This window comes from Neophocaena asiaeorientalis, unplaced genomic scaffold (assembly GCF_003031525.2).
Source record: "Neophocaena asiaeorientalis asiaeorientalis breed wild unplaced genomic scaffold, Neophocaena_asiaeorientalis_V1.1 scaffold48, whole genome shotgun sequence".
NCBI lineage: Eukaryota > Metazoa > Chordata > Mammalia > Artiodactyla > Phocoenidae > Neophocaena > Neophocaena asiaeorientalis.
The window spans coordinates 526,179-544,647 of NW_020175526.1; the positions used below are offsets into that span (position 1 = coordinate 526,179).

The window sequence follows — 18,469 nt, forward strand, 5'->3', positions numbered from 1 at the left end:
ATACACAGCAGATGAAGGAGCAAGATAAAAACCCACCAGATCAAACAAATGAAGAGGAAATAGGCAGTCTACCTGAAAAAGAATTCAGAGTAATGACAGTAAAGATGATCCAAAATCTTGGAAATAGAATGGAGAAAACAAGAAATGTTTAACAAGGAGCTAGAAGAATAAAGGGCAAACAAACAATGATGAACAACACAGTAAATGAAATTAAAAATTCCCTAGAAGGAACCAATAGCAGAATAACTGACGCAGAAGAGCAGATAAGTGACCCGGAAGACAAAATAGTGGAAATAACTACTGCAGAGCAGAATAAAGAAAAAAGAATGAAAAGAATTGAAGACAGCCTCAGAGATCTCTGGGACAACATTAAAGGCACCAACATTTGAACAATAGAGGTCCCAGAAGGAGAAGAGAAAAAGAAAGGGACTGAGAAAATATTTGAAGAGATTATAGTTGAAAACTTCCCTAACATGGGAAAAGAAATAGTCAGTCAAGTGCAGGAGGCGTAAAGAGTCCCATACAGGATAAATCCAAGGAGAAACATGCCAAGACACATATTAATCAAACTATCAAAAATTAAAAACAATAAGGTTGAGGAAGCACAGAGAGTCCCATACAGGATATATCCAAGAAGAAAAACACCAAGACACATATTAATCAAACTATCAAAAATTAAATACAAAGAAAAAATATTAAAAGCAACAAGGTAAAACAACAAATAACACACAAGGGAATCCCCATACTGGCAGGACATATTAAAAGTGATGAAAGAGAAAAACCTACAACCAAGATTACTGTACCCAGCAAGGATCTCATTCAGATTTGATGGAGAAATTGAAACCTTTACAGACAAGCAAAAGCTAAGAGAATTCAGCACCACCAAACCAGCCTTACAACAAATCCTAAAGGAACTTGGTTGGCAGGAAACACAAGAGAAGGAAAAGACCTACAATAACAAATCCAAAACAATTAAGAAAATGGTAATAGCAACACACTTATTGATAACTACCTTAAATGTAAATAGATTAAATGCTCCAACCAAAAGACATGGACTGGCTGAATGGTTACAAAAACAAAACCCATATATATGCTGTCTACAAGAGACCCACTTCAGACCTAGGGACACACACAGACTGAAAATGAGGGGATGGAAAAAGATATTTTATGCAAATGGAAATCAAAAGAAAACTGGAGTAGCAATTCTCATAACAGACAAAATAGACTTTAAGTAAAGACCATTACAAGATACAAAGAAGGACCCTACATAATGATCAATGGATCAATCCAATTAATCAATTCATTAACAAGTGTAAATATTTATGGACCCAACTTCGGAGCACCTCAATACTTAAGGCAAATGCTAATAGCCATAAAAGCGGAAATCAACAGTAACACAATAATACTAGGGGACTTTAAGACCCCACTTTCACCAGTGGACAGATGATCCAATATGAAAATAAATAAGGAAACATAAGCTTTAAATGATACATTAAACAATATGAACTTATTTGATATTTATAGGACATTCCATCCAAAAACAACAGTATACACTTTCTTCTCAAGTGCTCATGGAACATTCTCCAGGATAGATCATATCTTGGGTCACAAATCAAGCTTTGGTAAATTTAAGAAAATTGAAATTGTATCAAGTATCTTATCTGACCAAAATGCTGTGAGACCAGCTATCAATTACAGGAAAAAATGTGTACAAACACAAGGAGACTAAACAATACACTACTAAATAACCAAGAGATCACTGAAGAAATCAAAGAGGAAATCAAAAAATACCTAGAAACAAATGACAATGAAAACACAATTCAAAACCTGTGGGATGCCGCAAAGGCAGTTCTAAGAGGGAAGTTTACCTCAAGGAACAAGAACCATCTCAAATAAACAACCTAACCTTAAACCTAAAGCAATCAGAGAAAAAAGAAGAAGAAAAACCCCAAAGTTAGCAGAAGGAAAGAAATCATAAAGATCAGATCAGAAATAAATGAAAAAGAAATGAAGAAAACAATAGCTAAGATCAATAAAACTAAAAGCTGGTTCTTTGAGAAGATAAAAATGATAAACCACTAGCCAGACTGATCAAGAAAAGAAGGGAGAATACTCAAATCAATAGAATTAGAAATGAAAAAGGAGAAGTAACAACTGACAGTGCAGAAATACAAAGGATCATGAGAGATTACTACAAGCAACTATATGCCAATAAAATGGACAACCTGGAAGAAATGGACAAATTCTTAAAAAAGCCCAACCTCCCGAGACTGAACCAGGAAGAAATAGACAATATAAACAGACCAATCACAAGCACTGAAATTAAGCCTGTGATTTAAAATCTTCCAATAAACAGAAGCCCAGGACCAGATGGCTTCAGAGGCAAATTGTATCAAAAACTTAGAGAAGAGCTAACACCTATCCTTCTCAAACTCCTCCGAAATATAGCAGAGGGAGGAACACTCCCAAACTCATTCTAAGAGGTCACCATCGCCCTGATACCAAAACCAGACAAAGATGTCACAAAAAAAGAAAACTACAGACCAATATCACTGATGAACATAGAGGCAAAAATCCTCAACAATATACTAGCAAACAGAATCCAACAGCACATTAAAGGGATTGTACACCATGACCAAGTGGGGTTTATCCCAGGAATGCAAGGATTCTTCAATATATGCAAATCAATCAACGTAATACACCATATTAACAAATTGAAGGAGAAAAACCATATGATCATCTAAATAGACGCAGAAAAAGCTTTTGACAAATTCAACACCCATTTATGATAAAAACTCTCCAGAAAGTAAGCATAGACGGAACTTACCTCAACATAATAAAGGCCATATATGACACACCCACAGCCAACATCATTCTCAGTGATGAAAAACTGAAACCATTTCCACTAAGATCAGGAATAAGACAAGGTTGCCCACTTTCACAACTATTATTCAATGTAGTTTTGGATGCTTTAGCCACAGCAATCAGAGAAGAAAAAGAAATAAAGGGAATCCAAATTAGAAAAGAAGTAAAACTGTCACTGTTTGCAGATGCCATGATACTATACATAGAGAATCATAAATATGCTACCAGAAAACTACTAGAGCCAATCAATGAATTTGGTAAACTAGCAGGATACAAAATTAATGCAGAGAAATCTCTTTCATACCTATAGACTAATGAAGAAAAATCTGAAAGAGAAATTAAGGAAACCCTCTCATTTACCACTGCAACAAAAAGAATAAAATACCTAGGAATAAACCTACTAAGGACACAAAAGACCTGTATGCAGAAAACTATAAGTCACTGATGAACGAAATTAAAGATGATACAAACAGATGGGGAGATATACCACGTTCTTGGACTGGAGGAATCAACATTGTGCAAATGACTATACTACCCAAAGCAATCTACAGATTCAGTGCAATCCCTAGCAAACTACCAATGGCATTTTTCACAGAACTAGAACAGAAAAGTTCATAATTTGTATGGAAACACAAAAGATCCCGAATAGCCAAAGCAATCTTCAGGAAGAAAATCAGAGCTGGAGGAATCCAGCTCCCAGACTTCAGACTATACTGCAAAGCTACAGTAATCAAGACAGTATGGTACTGGCACAAAAACAGAAATATAGATCAATAGAACAGGATAGAAAGCCCAGAGATAAACCCACACACATATGGTCACCTTATCTTTGATAAAGGAGGCAAGAATATACAATGGAGAAAAGACAGCCTCTTCAATAAGTGGTGCTGGGAAAACTGGACACTACATGTAAATGAATGAAATTAGAACACTCCCTAAAACCATACACAAAATAAACTCAAAATGGATTAAAGACCTAAATGTAAGGCGAGACACTGTAAAATTCTTAGAGGAAAACATAGGCAGAAAACTCTATGACATAAATCACAGCAAGATCCTTTTTGACCCACCTCCTAGAGAAATAGAAAAAAAACCGAAAATAAACAAATGGGACCTAATGAAACTTAAAAGCTTTTGCACAGCAAAGGAAACCATAAAAAGACGAAAAGACAACCCTCAGAATGGGAGAAAATATTTGCAAATGAAGCAACTGACAAAAGATTAATTTCCAAAATATACACGCAGCACATTCAGCTCAATATCAAAAAAAAAAAACAAACAACCCGTTCCAAAAATGGGAAGAAGATCTAAATAGACATTTCTCCAAAGAAGATAAACAGATTGTCAACAAACACATGAAAGTATGCTCAACATCACTAATCATCATAGAAATGCAAATCAAAACTACAATGAGGTATCACCTCACACCAGTCAGAATGGCCATCATCAAAAAATCTACAAACAATAAATGCTGGAGAGGGTGTGGAGAAAAGGGTATCATCTTGCACTGTTGGTCGGAAGGTAAATTGATACAGCCACTATGGAGAACACTATGGAGGTTCCTTAAAAAACTAAAAATAGAACATTACCATACGACCCAGCAATCCCACTACTGGGCATATACCCTGAGAAAATCATAATTCAAAAAGAGTCATGTACCACAGTGTTCATTGCAGGGCTATCTACACTAGCCAGGACATGGAAGCAACCTAAATGTCCATCTACAGATGACTGGATAAAGAAGATATGGCACATACATACAATGGAAAATTACTCAGCCATAACAAGAAACAAAACTGAGTTATCTGTAGTGAAGTGGTTGGACCTAGAGACTGTCATACAGAGTGAAGTAATTCAGAAACAGAAAAACAAATACCTCATGCTAACACAAATATATGGAATCTAAAAAAAAAAAAAAGTTCTGAAGACCCTAGGGGCCAGACAGGAATAAAGACACAGACGAAGAGAATAGAGTTGAGGGCACAGGGAGGGGGAAGGGTAAGCTGGGACGAAGTCAGAGAGTGGCATGGACATATATACACTTCCTAATATAAAATAGATAGCTAGTGGGAAGCAGCCACATAGCACAGGGAGATCAGCTCGGTGCTCTGTGTCCACCTAGAGGGGTGGGATAGGGAGGGTGGGAGGGAGACGCAATAGGGAAGGGATATGGAGATATAAGTTTATGTATAGCTGATTCACTTTGTTGTACAGCAGAAACTAACACGCCATTGTAAAGCAATTATACTCCAATAAAGATGTTAAAAAAATAAAATATATATAAAATAAAATTTAAAAAGAAATCTAATTCACTGAAGATAAAAGGCATAAGTCTTACCTGGCTGTATATCAGACATTGTCACCTTCCTCTATAAACAAGCAGCATGTTAGTTGCACTCCAATAAATCATTTATGAGAAAAACAAGCTCACAATTAGCAATAATAAATTAGAGTCTGTAATATAGTGTATCTCCTGGAAATTTTATTTTTAAAGTTTACATATCTGTTTCTGCCCAAGGCAAGTGTGGCAGATGGGTGGAGAACATATCTTACATCTATGAGTTCTAGAAAATACTTTAAGGTTCTATATAACTAACAGAGCTAGGATGTGTAGGATTTTGTTTGTAAAGTATCATATTTGTACTAATAGGAAATCTGTTAGTTTCTGATTTTTTTTTCTTATCTTTGATTCTGTGTTTTGCTGTCAATAATAATTCATATTTTGACTTCTTTTTATTGCATATACATGTGTAATCCAAGGACCAAGAAACCAGCTATACAATTATCAAATCTAAAGAGACAACTATAACTGCAGAGGGCTTGAAACCAGCTTCAGTATATGTCTTCCAAATTCGAGCACGCACAGCAGCAGGCTATGGTGTCTTCAGTCGAAGATTTGAGTTTGAAACCATCCCAGTGTGTAAGTCATTTTAATTACTGTCAACTCATATCTCTGTAATGGTTACCAGAAAAGAGTCATTTGATCAATACTCTCCCTGGGCATTCTGTCAGTCTCCATCTTCTTCTCTCTCTCCCAGGCATTACTCCTTCAGGTAGGAAGCATCTGTCATGCTATTATGGGAGGTTAGTGGGTTAACACATCGGTCCCCGATCCTCATAGCATTTAGTCTACAGGGAGATGAAACATCAGATCCTTAAGAACTCTTTAAACCTTGCTTTTAAAGACTTTCTTTCCACTGTTGCCATACTTTATTGAATTATTGCCATTTACTTTTTACTTGTTTTATTGAACAATGCTACTAGGCTTAGTCTTTTTATGAAAATTCCACAGGGAACTTTCATTAGTATTGAGTTTGGCAAGAAAATGGTGCTCTAAGGAACCAGTCTGATTGTTTTGAAAAAAATCAAAATCTCTGGCAACATCTCTGAGTGGAGGGTCTGGAAATATTTCTGGAAAACCCTTCTTGTACCTTTCTTTTCATAAAATAGTAAAAATAGCATGAAACTTTTTCTTCTTTAATGTCAAACAAAATATTTAGATTACTTACTTGTACTAAAGCACACATTTAAAGCAGGATTAGGAGAAAGCAATAACTTGCCTTGTTTATAGATGAAAGAACTGACACTATTAATGTCTTGTTATGAAGAAAATAACACAGAGAAGTAGTATGAAATGTCAAGTATGTGTAAATGTATTTGTTTGTACATATACAATACATATATATACTTTTTTAAAGTCAAGTTTTGTAAGAATTACTTATTTTTAAATGAAGAAAATAAAATGCATGTTTCCTCCCTTTGAAAACCGACAAAACAAGACCTTAATTATCAGATTTACTTTGTAATGATTAGGAGAGCTATTAAATTAAAATTTTCATAAACCTATATAATACAGCTCTTTAGAAAATGAAGATATATTTCTGTTTAAAGCATGTTTAACTGAATTATCTAAAAAATAATTTTTATTACTTTAAAAATAGCTTTCTAAGTATGACTTCACTTGATTTTATACAGATTAGGGTGCCATGGTGAAAAATGATAAAGTATTTTCTTTCCATGCAAGGAAAGTCCCATGTCTGAAGTTTAATTGACATATTGAAATTTAAACATTTAATGCTATTTAGAAAAGCTTTTTAAAATAAGTTTCATATGAATTAATGTAATTAGTCATAAAATTTCCATAATATTGGCAATGGATTATTCACTCTCATACCTTGGACCCTGATCTGGATTTATAATGAAATATGTATTATATAAGCTGGCCATCCTAATAGGGCTTGTTTCTATTTATGCTTATGTGTTTTACCAACTCTGGGAACAAAGCCATAGAGTAAATAATATCTCACAATATGCTCGAGTGCTTGAATAATTTTACAAATGAAAAATCTCACTTTAAAAGATTACAAAATTATACTTAGTTTTAGAATGTTGGCATGTTCAGCAACTAGTTTTTCTTCAGACTATTTGATGCTCTTTCCCTTACTTATTTTTTTAAATAGTAGTTTCCAGGTATGCCAATACCCATCAATCTGATCATTGAGAGAAATAATAAGGTCATTTTCCATATAATTTTACAAAGTCTCACCTGAAACTTTCTTTTAAAGATTTTCCTACATAACTTCTAGATGGAAAGAAGTATCACACAAATATTTTTATTACAAAATCAGATTTTAATGTTATTATTAATAGATAATGAAAATATTTTAGGGATGTACTGCCTCAACTTTAGTGTGGAATTTTATTTTGACTTGCTTATGTGTACATGTATTTGCAAACAATTTAAGAATGAATTTTTCTTTGTACCAAGTATCTGTTACATACCAACCCCCTTTGACCTTCATGTAGAAATCTTCTGGATACAATTCAGGAAGAATGTGTTGAGCCCCTGTTATATGCTTGGCTTTGCTAGACTCTGGAGAAGTATACATGAGTAACACGTGGAAACTTCTCTCCTAAGAATAAGAGAGAATAATCTTCTGAAGATTAGAATGTTTATGTCAAAAACCATTTTAGGATAATAGTTTTGTTCATTATTTTTAAATTTGTCATTAACTCCCTACACATCAAAAGATTTTTCATGCTAGGTACTGTGAGTGACTCAAATAACTTTAAGGCATAATCCTTCCCTTCTCCAGGATTATACTCTAATAGAGAGTTAAAGAAGATACACAATTATTATTAAAATAACACTTCATTTTGTGTTATATACCATTCATTTGACAACTATTTGTGCAGTATTTTGTGAAATCACTTCAATTATATTATTGGGCAATTATTTACTTAATACTATAATTTAATTCTTCACATACATATATTATTTCCAAAACACAATCTGCAAATACTAGAGTCAAGAGTTATGGTATCTTAAACATATTTACATTTTTGCTGTCAAAGCTATTGGCAATTTTCATTTGGTGGGTGACAGTTAACCTGGCTTTAATGAGTCACCATTGTTAAGGAAAGTCTACCTTATCATTCAGGTATATTAGGACAAAAAATTATCTGAAAGTCATTACTTTGAACTTAAACTTTACAAAGAATTTTCCAATTGATTATTCAGTTCATAATTGCATGATATGATATATTGACATATGTTCTTGATTTGCTTAATTTTTTTAACTTATTAATTTATATTATACTTCAGTTACAAAATTGTTATGAAGTGCTTTCCTTTTTCATCTACATTATCTTCTATGTTAAAAATATAGCCCTAAAGCCAAATGCAAATAATAAAAACAAGAATGCAAAATATTTATTTTAGAAAAACTATTTACCATGAGGATTTGGGTGGAAAATCTCCAGCTTTTTTTCTGTCAGGTTTTAGTTTATGTTTTATAACTGACTGTAACCCACTTTAATTTTGTTGTGCATACAATTAATGTGTTTAAAATTGACCCCTTTTATTATTCCTATTCCCAACGACGATGATAAAAACATGCCAACAAATACACCTAGCATGAATGAAACCATCCAGCCAACGTAGCTAGCTCTTTTTCTTAGTTTTTTTTCCTTAATATAAATTGTCTTGAAAATATGGAAACATCACTGAATCTTTCTTAGTCTCTACTTGCCCAAGATTTACTGAACACATTTGTGTTTCTTTTATGATTTTTTTTCCTCAATATACTTTCTCTCATCTAATTCTTACCTATTTGATTCAAAAATCTGTATAGCCCAACGGCTAGAATAATGCTATTCTGTTTTTTAAATGAAAATTTTACCAAGATAATTGTAGATTCACATGCAACAATACACAGAGAGCTCTTGCACACTTTGCTCAGTATCCCCAATGGTAACATTGTACAAAACTATAGTACAACAACAAAAGCAGGATATTGGCATTGATGCAATCCACCAGTCTTACATTTCCTCATACTCCTTTGTGTGTATGTGGGTAGACAGGTATGAATTAAGTTCTGTACAATCTGGTCACTTGTGAGCGTTCGTGTATTTACCATCACAGTCAAGATATCGAATAGTATCAACCTCAGAAGGATCTCTGTTGTTGCCCCCCTTTTTTTTCCCCAAGGGATAACCATTTATTTTATTTTATTTTTGAATTTTATTTTATGTATTTCTTATACAGGAGGTTCTTATTAGTTATCTATTTTTACATATTAGTGTATACATGTCAATCCCAGTCTCCCAATTCATCTGACCACCACCACCCCCACCCCCCATGTCCACCCACTTGGTGTCCATACGTTTGTTCTCTACATCTGTGTCGCTATTTCTGCCTTGCAAACCGGTTCATCTGTATCATTTTTCTACACTCCACCTATATGTGTTAATATACGACATTTGTTTTTCTCTTTCTGACTTACTTCACTCTGTATGACAGTCTGTAGATCCAAATCTCTACACATGACCCAATTTCATTCCTTTTTATGGCAGAGTAATATCCCATTGTATATATATGTACCACATCTTCTTCATCCATTCATCTGTCAATGGGCATTTAGATTGCTTCCATGACTTGGCTATTATAAATAGTGCTGCAAAGAACATTGAGGGGCATGTGTCTTTTTGAATTATGGTTTTCTCTGGGTACATGCCCAGTAGTGGGATTGCTGGGTCATATGGTAATTCTATTTTTAGTTGTTTAAGGAACCTCCATAATGTTCTCCATAGTGGCTGTACCAATTTACATTCTCACAAACAATGCAAGAGGGTTTCCTTTTCTGCACACGCTCTCCAGCATTTGTTGTTTCTAGATTTTCCAATAAAGCCCATTCTAATGAGTGTGAGGTGATACCCCACTGTAGTTTTGATTTGCATTTCTCTAATAATTAGTGATGTTGAGCAGCTTTCCATGTGCTTCTTGGCCATCTGTATGTCTTCTTTGGAGAGATGTCTGTTTAGGTCTTCTGTCCATTTTTGGATTGGGTTGTTTGTTTTTTTTAATATTGAGCTGCATGAGCTGTTTATATATTTTGGAGATTAATCCTTTGTCCATTGATTCATTGGCATATATTTTCTCCCATTCTGAGGGCTGTCTTTTTGTCTTGTTTATAGTTTCCTTTGTTGTGCAAAAGCTTTCAAGTTTCATTAGGTCCCATTTGTTTATTTTTATTTCCATTACTCTAGAATGTGGGTCAAAAAAGATCTTGCTGTGATTTATATCAAAGAGTGTTCTGCCTATATTTTCCTCTAAGAGTTTTAGAGTGTCTGGTCTTACATTTAGGTCTTTAATCCATTTTGAGTTTATTTTTGTGTATGGTGTTAGGGAGTGTTGTAATTCCATTCTTTTACATGTGGCTGTCCAGTTTGCCCAGCACCACTTATTGAAGGGCTATCTTTTCTCCATTGTATATCCTTGCCTCTTTTGTCATAGATTAATTGACCATAAGTGCATGGCTTTACCTCTGGGCTTTCTATCCTGTTCCATTGATCTATATTTCTGTTTTTGTGCCACTACCATATTGTCTTGATTACTGTAGCTTTGTAGTACAGTCTGAAGTCAAGGAGCCTGATTCCTCTAGCTCTGTTTTTCTTTCTCAAGATTGCTTTGGCTATTCAGGGTCTTTTATGTCTCTATTCATATTTTAAGATTTTTTGTTCTAGTTCTGTAAAAAATACCATTGGCGATTGGAGAGGAATTACATTGAATCTGTAGCTAGAAGTATAGCTTTGTGTAGTATAGTCATTTTCACAATATTGATTCTTCCAATCCAGGAACATGGTATATCTCTCCATCTGTTTGTGTCATCTTTGATTTATTTCATCAGTGTCTTATAGTTTTCTGAGTCTTTTACCTCCTTAGGTATGTTTATTCCTAGATATTTTATTCTTTTTGTTGAAATGGTGAATGGGATTGTTTCCTTAATTTCTCTTTCTGATCTTGTGTTGTTAGTGTATAGGAATGCAAGAGATTTCTGTGCATTAATTTTGTATCCTGCAACCTTACCAAATTCATTGACTAGCTCTAGTAGTTTTCTGGTGGCATCTTTAAGATTCTCTATGTACAGTATCATGTCACCTGCAAACAGTGACTATTATACTTCTTCTTTTCAAATTTGGATTCCCTTTATTTCTTTCTCTTCTCTGATTTCCATGGCTAGGACTTTCAAAACTATGTTGAATAAGAGTGGCGAGAGTGGACATCCTTGTCTTGTTCCTGATCTTAGAGGAAATGCTTTCAGTTTTTCACCATTGATAACGATGTTGGCTGTGGGTTTGTCATATATGGCCTTTATTATGTTGAGGTAGTTCCCTCTGTGCCCACTTTCTGGGGAGTTTTTATCATAAATGGGTGTTGAATTTTGTCAAAATCTTTTTCTGCATCTATTGAGATGATCATATGGTTTTTATTCTTCAATTTGTTAATATGGTGTATCACATTGATTGATTTGCACATATTGAAGAATCCTTGCATCCCGAGGATAAACCCCACTTGATCATGGTGTATGATCCTTTTAATGTGTTGCTGGATTCTGTTTGCTAGTATTTTGTTGAGGATTTTTGCATCTATGTTCATCAGGGATATTGGTCTGTATTTTTCTTTTTTTGTAGTATCTTTGTCTGGTTTTGGTATCAGGGTGATGGTGGCCTCATAGAATGAGTTTTGGAGTATTCTTTCCTCTGTAATTTTTAGGAAGAGTTTGAGAAAGATGGGTGTTAGCTCTCCTCTGAATGTTTGATAGAACTCACCTGTGAAGCCATCTTGTCCTGGACTTTTGTTTGTTGGAAGATTTTTAATCACAGATTCAATTTCATTACTTGTGATTGGTCTGTTCATATTTTCTATTTCTTTTATAACTACACTTACTGCCTTCACTAACAGCTCCTGCTCCATAACTAATCTTTGGCTACCACTAAAATCTAAACATCCATTTTAAAATCTTGATATTTTAAAAATGTTTTGTAAATGGAGTCATATAGTACATGACCTTTAAGTTTGGAATTTTTTCTCGCTCAGCATAATTCCCTGTAGATTCATCCAAGTTGTTGTGCATATCAAATCTGTTTCTTTTCATTGTTGAGTCATATTCCATGATATGTATGTACCATAGTTTGTTTAACCATTCCCCTGTTGAAAGATATCTGGGCTGATACCAGTTTTTGCTGTTATCAATAAAAATGCTATGAACATTCAGGTATATATTTTTGTTTCAACCTAAGTTTTTATTTCCCTGGGATAACTATCCAAGAATACAATTGCCTGGGTCTTACGGTAATTAGATGTTTCATTTTGTAAGAAACTAACAAAATGTTTTCCAGAGTGGCTGTACCATTTTACATTCTTACCAGCAACGTATAAGTGATCAGTTTCTCCACATGATTATTAGTATTTGGTGTTGTCACTATTTTATTTTGTCCTTTTGGACAGGGGAGTAGTTGTATCTCATTGTGGTTTTATTTGAGATCTGTAATAGCCAATGATGTTCAACATCGTTTCATGTGCTTATTTGACTGCCATACTGTTTTAAGTTTCCCAACTCCTGTGTACTCATATTACAAATCAAAAATTATAACTTTGATCACATTCTCCTGATCAAGAAAGTTAACAGATACTTTTTGCTGTGTGAGAAAGATCCGAAATTCTCACCCTGGCCTTAGAAACCCTTATAATCTGTCTCTAACAAAACTCTTTAGTCTCAATGATTAAATCAATGATTCAAATATGTAGCAAATATCTAGAGAATATTTATGTAATATGGATTTGTAACCAGGAGTTGGGGAAGCAAAATACGGGAAAACAATATTATTTCTCAACAGATACTACCTTAAAGTTTCCAGGGATGATGTAAATATATAATAATTGACAAAAAGAAACATATTATTTACTAAAGAATATTAATTTTCATAATTAACATCCTTTTAATAGTAGTATGTTTCATTGCTCCAAAATTTACTTTTAAATATTCCCAAAACATTCTGCAGCTATTCTTCCAAAACTACATTATAAATCAACTAATTCTTAACAAACATATATAGGAAAATAGACAATATGCGTGACTAGAGGTTCATATCTTTAAATATTAAAAAATTTAACAAAATGCAAAAGGATAATCATGAATCATACTGGGCTTACTTTTTTTTTTTTAACCACTGCTAAAGAATGAACAAGTATGAAGGTATTGATAGTATCCCATAAATTCTATATATTTAAAATTTAGCTGATGTAGTTAGAGATATTATTGATGCTGTCAGGGCAAACAAAGGAATAAATAGTAAAAAATCTTGATGAATTATTTCCTATGAGAAGAGAGTGGCATGGACACATATACACTATCAAATGTAAAATACGTAGCTAGTGGGAAGCAGTCGCATAGCACAGGGAGATCAGCTCAGTGCTTTGTGACCACGTAGAGGGGTGGGATAAGGAGGGTGGGAGGGAGATGCAAGAGGGAGGGGATATGGGGATATATGTATATGTAAAGCTGATTCCCTTTGTTATAAAGCAGAAACTAACACACCATTGTAAAGCAATCATACTCCAGTTACAAACCAATTATAAAATAATACTGAATTTTATATTAAAAAAAGAAATATCTCACAAATGAATCACTGCAAGGAACTTAAAAAATGGTTCAAACTGACCAGAGGGCAGACAGCAGAAGCAAGAAGAACTACAATCCTGCAGCCTGTGGAACAAAAACCATATTCACAGAAGATAGACAAGATGAAAAGGCAGAGGGCTATGTACCAGATGAAGGAGCAAGATAAAACACCAGAAAAACAACTAAATGAAGGGGAGATAGGCAACCTTCCAGAAAAAGAATTCAGAATAATGATAGTGAAGATGATCCAGGACCTTGGAAAAAGAATGGAGGCAGAGATCGAGAAGAAGCAAGAAATGTTTAGAAAAGATCTAGAATAATTATAAAACAAACAAACAAACAGAGATGAACAGTACAATAACTGAAGTGAAAAATACACTAGAAGGAATCAGTAGCAGAATAACTGAGGCAGAAGAATGGATAAGTGACCTGGAAGACAGAATGGTGGATTTCACTGCTGCAGAACAGAATAAAGAAAAAAGAATGAAAAGAAATGAAGACAGCATAAGAGACCTCTGGGATAATATTAAATGCAACAATATTAGCATTACAGGGGTCCCAGAGGAAAAGAGAGAGAGAAAGGACCTGAGAAAATATTTGAAGATATTATAATCGAAAAACTCCCTAACATGGCAAAGGAAATACCCACCCAAGTGCAGAGAGTCCCATACAGGATAAACCCAAGAAGAAATGTGCCAAGACACATAATAATCAAATGGGCAAAATTAAAGACAAAAAAATTAAAGACAAATAAAAATTATTGAAAGCAGCAAGGAAAAAATGACAAATAACATACAAGGGAACTCCCATAAGGTTAACAGCTGATTTCTCAGCAGAAACTTGACAAGCTAGAAGGGAGTGGCATGATGTACTTAAAGTGATGAAAGGGAAGAACCTACAACCAAGATTACTCTACCCAGCAAGGATCTCATTCAGATTTGATGGAGAAATCAAAAGCTTTACAGACAAGCAAAAGCTAAGACAACTCAGCACCACCAAACTAGCTCTACAACAAATGCTAAAGGAACTTCTGTAAGTGGGAAACACAAGAGAAGAAAAAGACCTACAAAAACAAACCCAAAGCAATTAAGAAAACTGTCATAGGAACATACATATCGATAATTACCTTAAACGTGAATGGATTAAATGCTCCAGCCAAAACACACAGGTTTGCTGAATGGATACAAAAACAAGACCCATATATATGCTGTCTACAAGGGACCCACTTCAGACCTAGGGACACATACAGACTGAAAGTGAAAGGATGGAAAAAAGTATTCTGTGCACATGGAAATCAAACATAAGCTGGAGTAGCAATACTCATATCAAATAAAATAGACTTTAAAATAAAGAATGTTACAAGAGACAAGAAAGGACACTAGATAATGATCAAGGGATCAATCCAAGAAGAAGATATAACAATTATAAATATATATGCAACCAACATAGGAGCACCTCAATACATAAGGCAACTAACTGCTAACAGCTATAAAAGAGGAAATCAACAATAACACAATAATAGTGGGGGACTTTAACACCTCACATACACGAATAGACAGATCATCCAAACAGAAAATTAATAAGGAACACAGGTGTTAAAGACACAATAGACCAGAAAGATTTAATTGATATTTATAGGACATTCCATCCAAAAGCAGTAGATTACACTTTCTTCTCAACTGCACATGGAACATTCTCCAGGATCGATCACAACTTGGGTCACAAATCAAGCCTCAGTAAATTTAAGAAAATAGAAATCATATCAAGCATCTTTTCTGACCATAACACTATTGATTTGTATTGATTACAAATCAATTACAGGGAAAAAACGTTAAAAACACAAACACATGGAGGCTAAGCAATACGTTACTACATAACCAAGAGATCACTGGAGAAATAAGAGAGGAAATCAAAAAATACCTAGAGACAAATGACAATGGAAACACGATGATCCAAAACCTATGGGATGGAGCAAAGGCAGTTCTAAGAGGGAAGTTTATAGCTATACAAGCCTACCTCAAGAAACAAGAAAAATCTCAAATAAACAATCTAACCTTACACCTAAAGGAGCTAGAGAAACAAAAACAAACAAAACCCAAAGTTAACAGAAGGAAAGAAATCATAAAGATCAGAGCAGAAATAAATGATATAGAAACAAAGAAAACAATAGCACAGATCAATAAAACTAAAAGCTGTTTCTTTGAGAACATAAACAAAATTGATAAACCATTAACTAGATTCATAAGAAAAAGAGGGAGAGGACTCAAATCAATAAAATTAGAAATGAAAAAGGAGAAATTATAACAGAAACTGCAGAAATACAAAGCATCCTAAGAGACTACTACAAGAAACTCTATGCCAAAACAATGGACGGCCTGGATGAAATGGACAAATTCTTAGAAAGGTATAACTTTCCAAGACTGAACCAGGAAGAAATAGAAATTTGAACAGATCAATCACAAGTAATGAAATTGAAACTGAGATTTAAAATCTTCCAACAAACAAATGCCCAGAACCAGATGGCTTCACAGGTGAATTCTATCAAACATTTAGAGAAGAGCTAACACCCATCCTTCTCAAACTCTTCCAAAAAATTACAGAGGAAGGAACATTCCCAATCTCATTCTATGAGGCCACCATCACCCTGATACCAAAACCAGACAAAGATACTACAAAAAAAGAAAAATACAGACCAATATCACTGATGAATATAGACGCAAAAATCCTCAACAAAATACTAGCAAACAGAATCCAACAGCACATTAAAAAAATCATACACCATGATCAAGTGGGATTTATCCCAAGGATGCAAGGATTCTTCAACATAAGCAAATCAATCATTGTGATACACCATATTAACAAATTGAAGAATAAAAAACATATGATCATCTCAATAGATGCACAGAAAACTTTTGACAAAATTCAACACCCATTTATGATAAAAACTCTCCAGAAAGTGGGCATAGAGGGAACCTACCTCAACACAATAAAGGCCATATAGGACAAACCCACAACAAACATCATTCTCAATTGTGAAAAACTGAAACCATTTCTTCTAAGATCAGGAACAAGCCAAGGATGTCCACTCTCACCACTATTATTCAACATAGTTTTCAAAGTCCTAGCCATGGCAATCAGAGAAGAAAAAGAAATAAAAGGAATACAAATTGGAAAAGAAGAAGTAAAACTGTCACTGTTTGCAGATGACATGATACTATTTATAGAGAATCCTAAAGATGCCACCAGAAAATTACTAGAGCTAGTGAATGAATTTGGTAAAGTTGTAGAATACAAAATTAATGCACAGAAATCTCTTGCATTCCTATACACTAATGATGAAAAATCTGAAAGAGAAATTAAGGAAACACTCCCATTTACCATTGCAACAAAAAGAATAAAATACCTAGGAATAAACCTACCTAGGGAGACAAAAGACCTATATTCAGAAAACTATAGGACACTGATGAAAGAAACTAAAGATGATAGCAAGAGATGGACAGATATACCATGTTCTTGAATTGTAAGAATCAACATTGTGAAAATAACTATAATACCCAAAGCAATCTACAGATTCAATGCAATCCCTATCAAATTACCAATGGCATTTTTTATAGAACTAGAACAAAAAACTCTTAAAATTTGTATGGAGACATCAAAGACCCCAAATAGCCAAAGCAGTCTTGAGAGTTAAAAATGGAGCTGGAGGAATCAGACTCCCTGACTTCAGAGTATACTACAATGCTACAGTAATCAAGACAATATATTACTGGCACAAAAACAGAAATATAGATCAATGGAACAAGATAGAAAGCCCAGAGATTAACCCAGGCACCTATGGTCAACTAATCTATGACAAAGGAGGCAAGGGTATACAATGTAGAAAAGACAGTCTCTTCAATAAGTGTGCTGGGAAAACTGGACAGCTACATGTAAAAGAATGAAATTAGAACACTCCCTAACACCATCCATAAAAATAAATTCAAAATGGATTAGAGACCTAAATTTAGGATGGAACACTATAAAACTCTTAGAGGAAAATATAGGAAGAACACTCTTTGACATAAATCACAGCAAGGTCTTTTTTGATCCACCTCCTAGAGTAATGGAAATAAAAACAAAAATAAACAAATGGGACCTAATTAAACTTAGAAGGTTTTTTACAGCAAAGGAAACTACAAACACGACGAAAAGACAGCTCTCAAAATGGGAGAAAATATTTGCCAACGAATCAACAGACAAAGGATGAATCTCCAAAATATATAAACAGCTCCAGCTGCTCAATATTAAAAAAACAAACAACCCAATCCAAAAATGCACAGAAGACCTAAATAGACATTTCTCCATGGAAAACATACACATGACCAAGAAGCACATGAAAAGCTGCTCAGCATCACTGACTATTAGAGAAATGGAAATCAAAACTACAACGAGGGCTTCCCTGGTGGCTCAGTGGTTGAGAGTCCACCTGCCGATCAGGGGACACGGGTTCATGACCCGGTCCGGGAAGATCCCACATGCCACAGAGTGGCTGGGCCCGTGAGCCATGGCCATTGAGCCTGTGCATCCAGAGCCTGTGCTCTGCAATGGGAGAGGCCACAACAGTGAGAGGCCCACTTGCCAGAAAAAAAAAAAAAAAAAAC

At 34.4% G+C, this 18,469-nt stretch overlaps 1 protein-coding gene across 4 annotated transcripts in view; it reads left to right on the top strand.

Annotated features, from left to right (window-relative positions):
• EPHA5 (EPH receptor A5) overlaps positions 1-18,469 on the top strand; it is a 314,725-nt gene that overhangs the window by 211,383 nt on the left and 84,873 nt on the right. For all 4 annotated transcript variants that reach the window (XM_024768966.1, XM_024768968.1, XM_024768967.1 and 1 more), the window contains exon 7: positions 5,626-5,785. In XM_024768966.1, the coding sequence (XP_024624734.1) occupies positions 5,626-5,785 (160 nt within the window). The remainder of the gene's footprint in view (positions 1-5,625; positions 5,786-18,469) is intronic.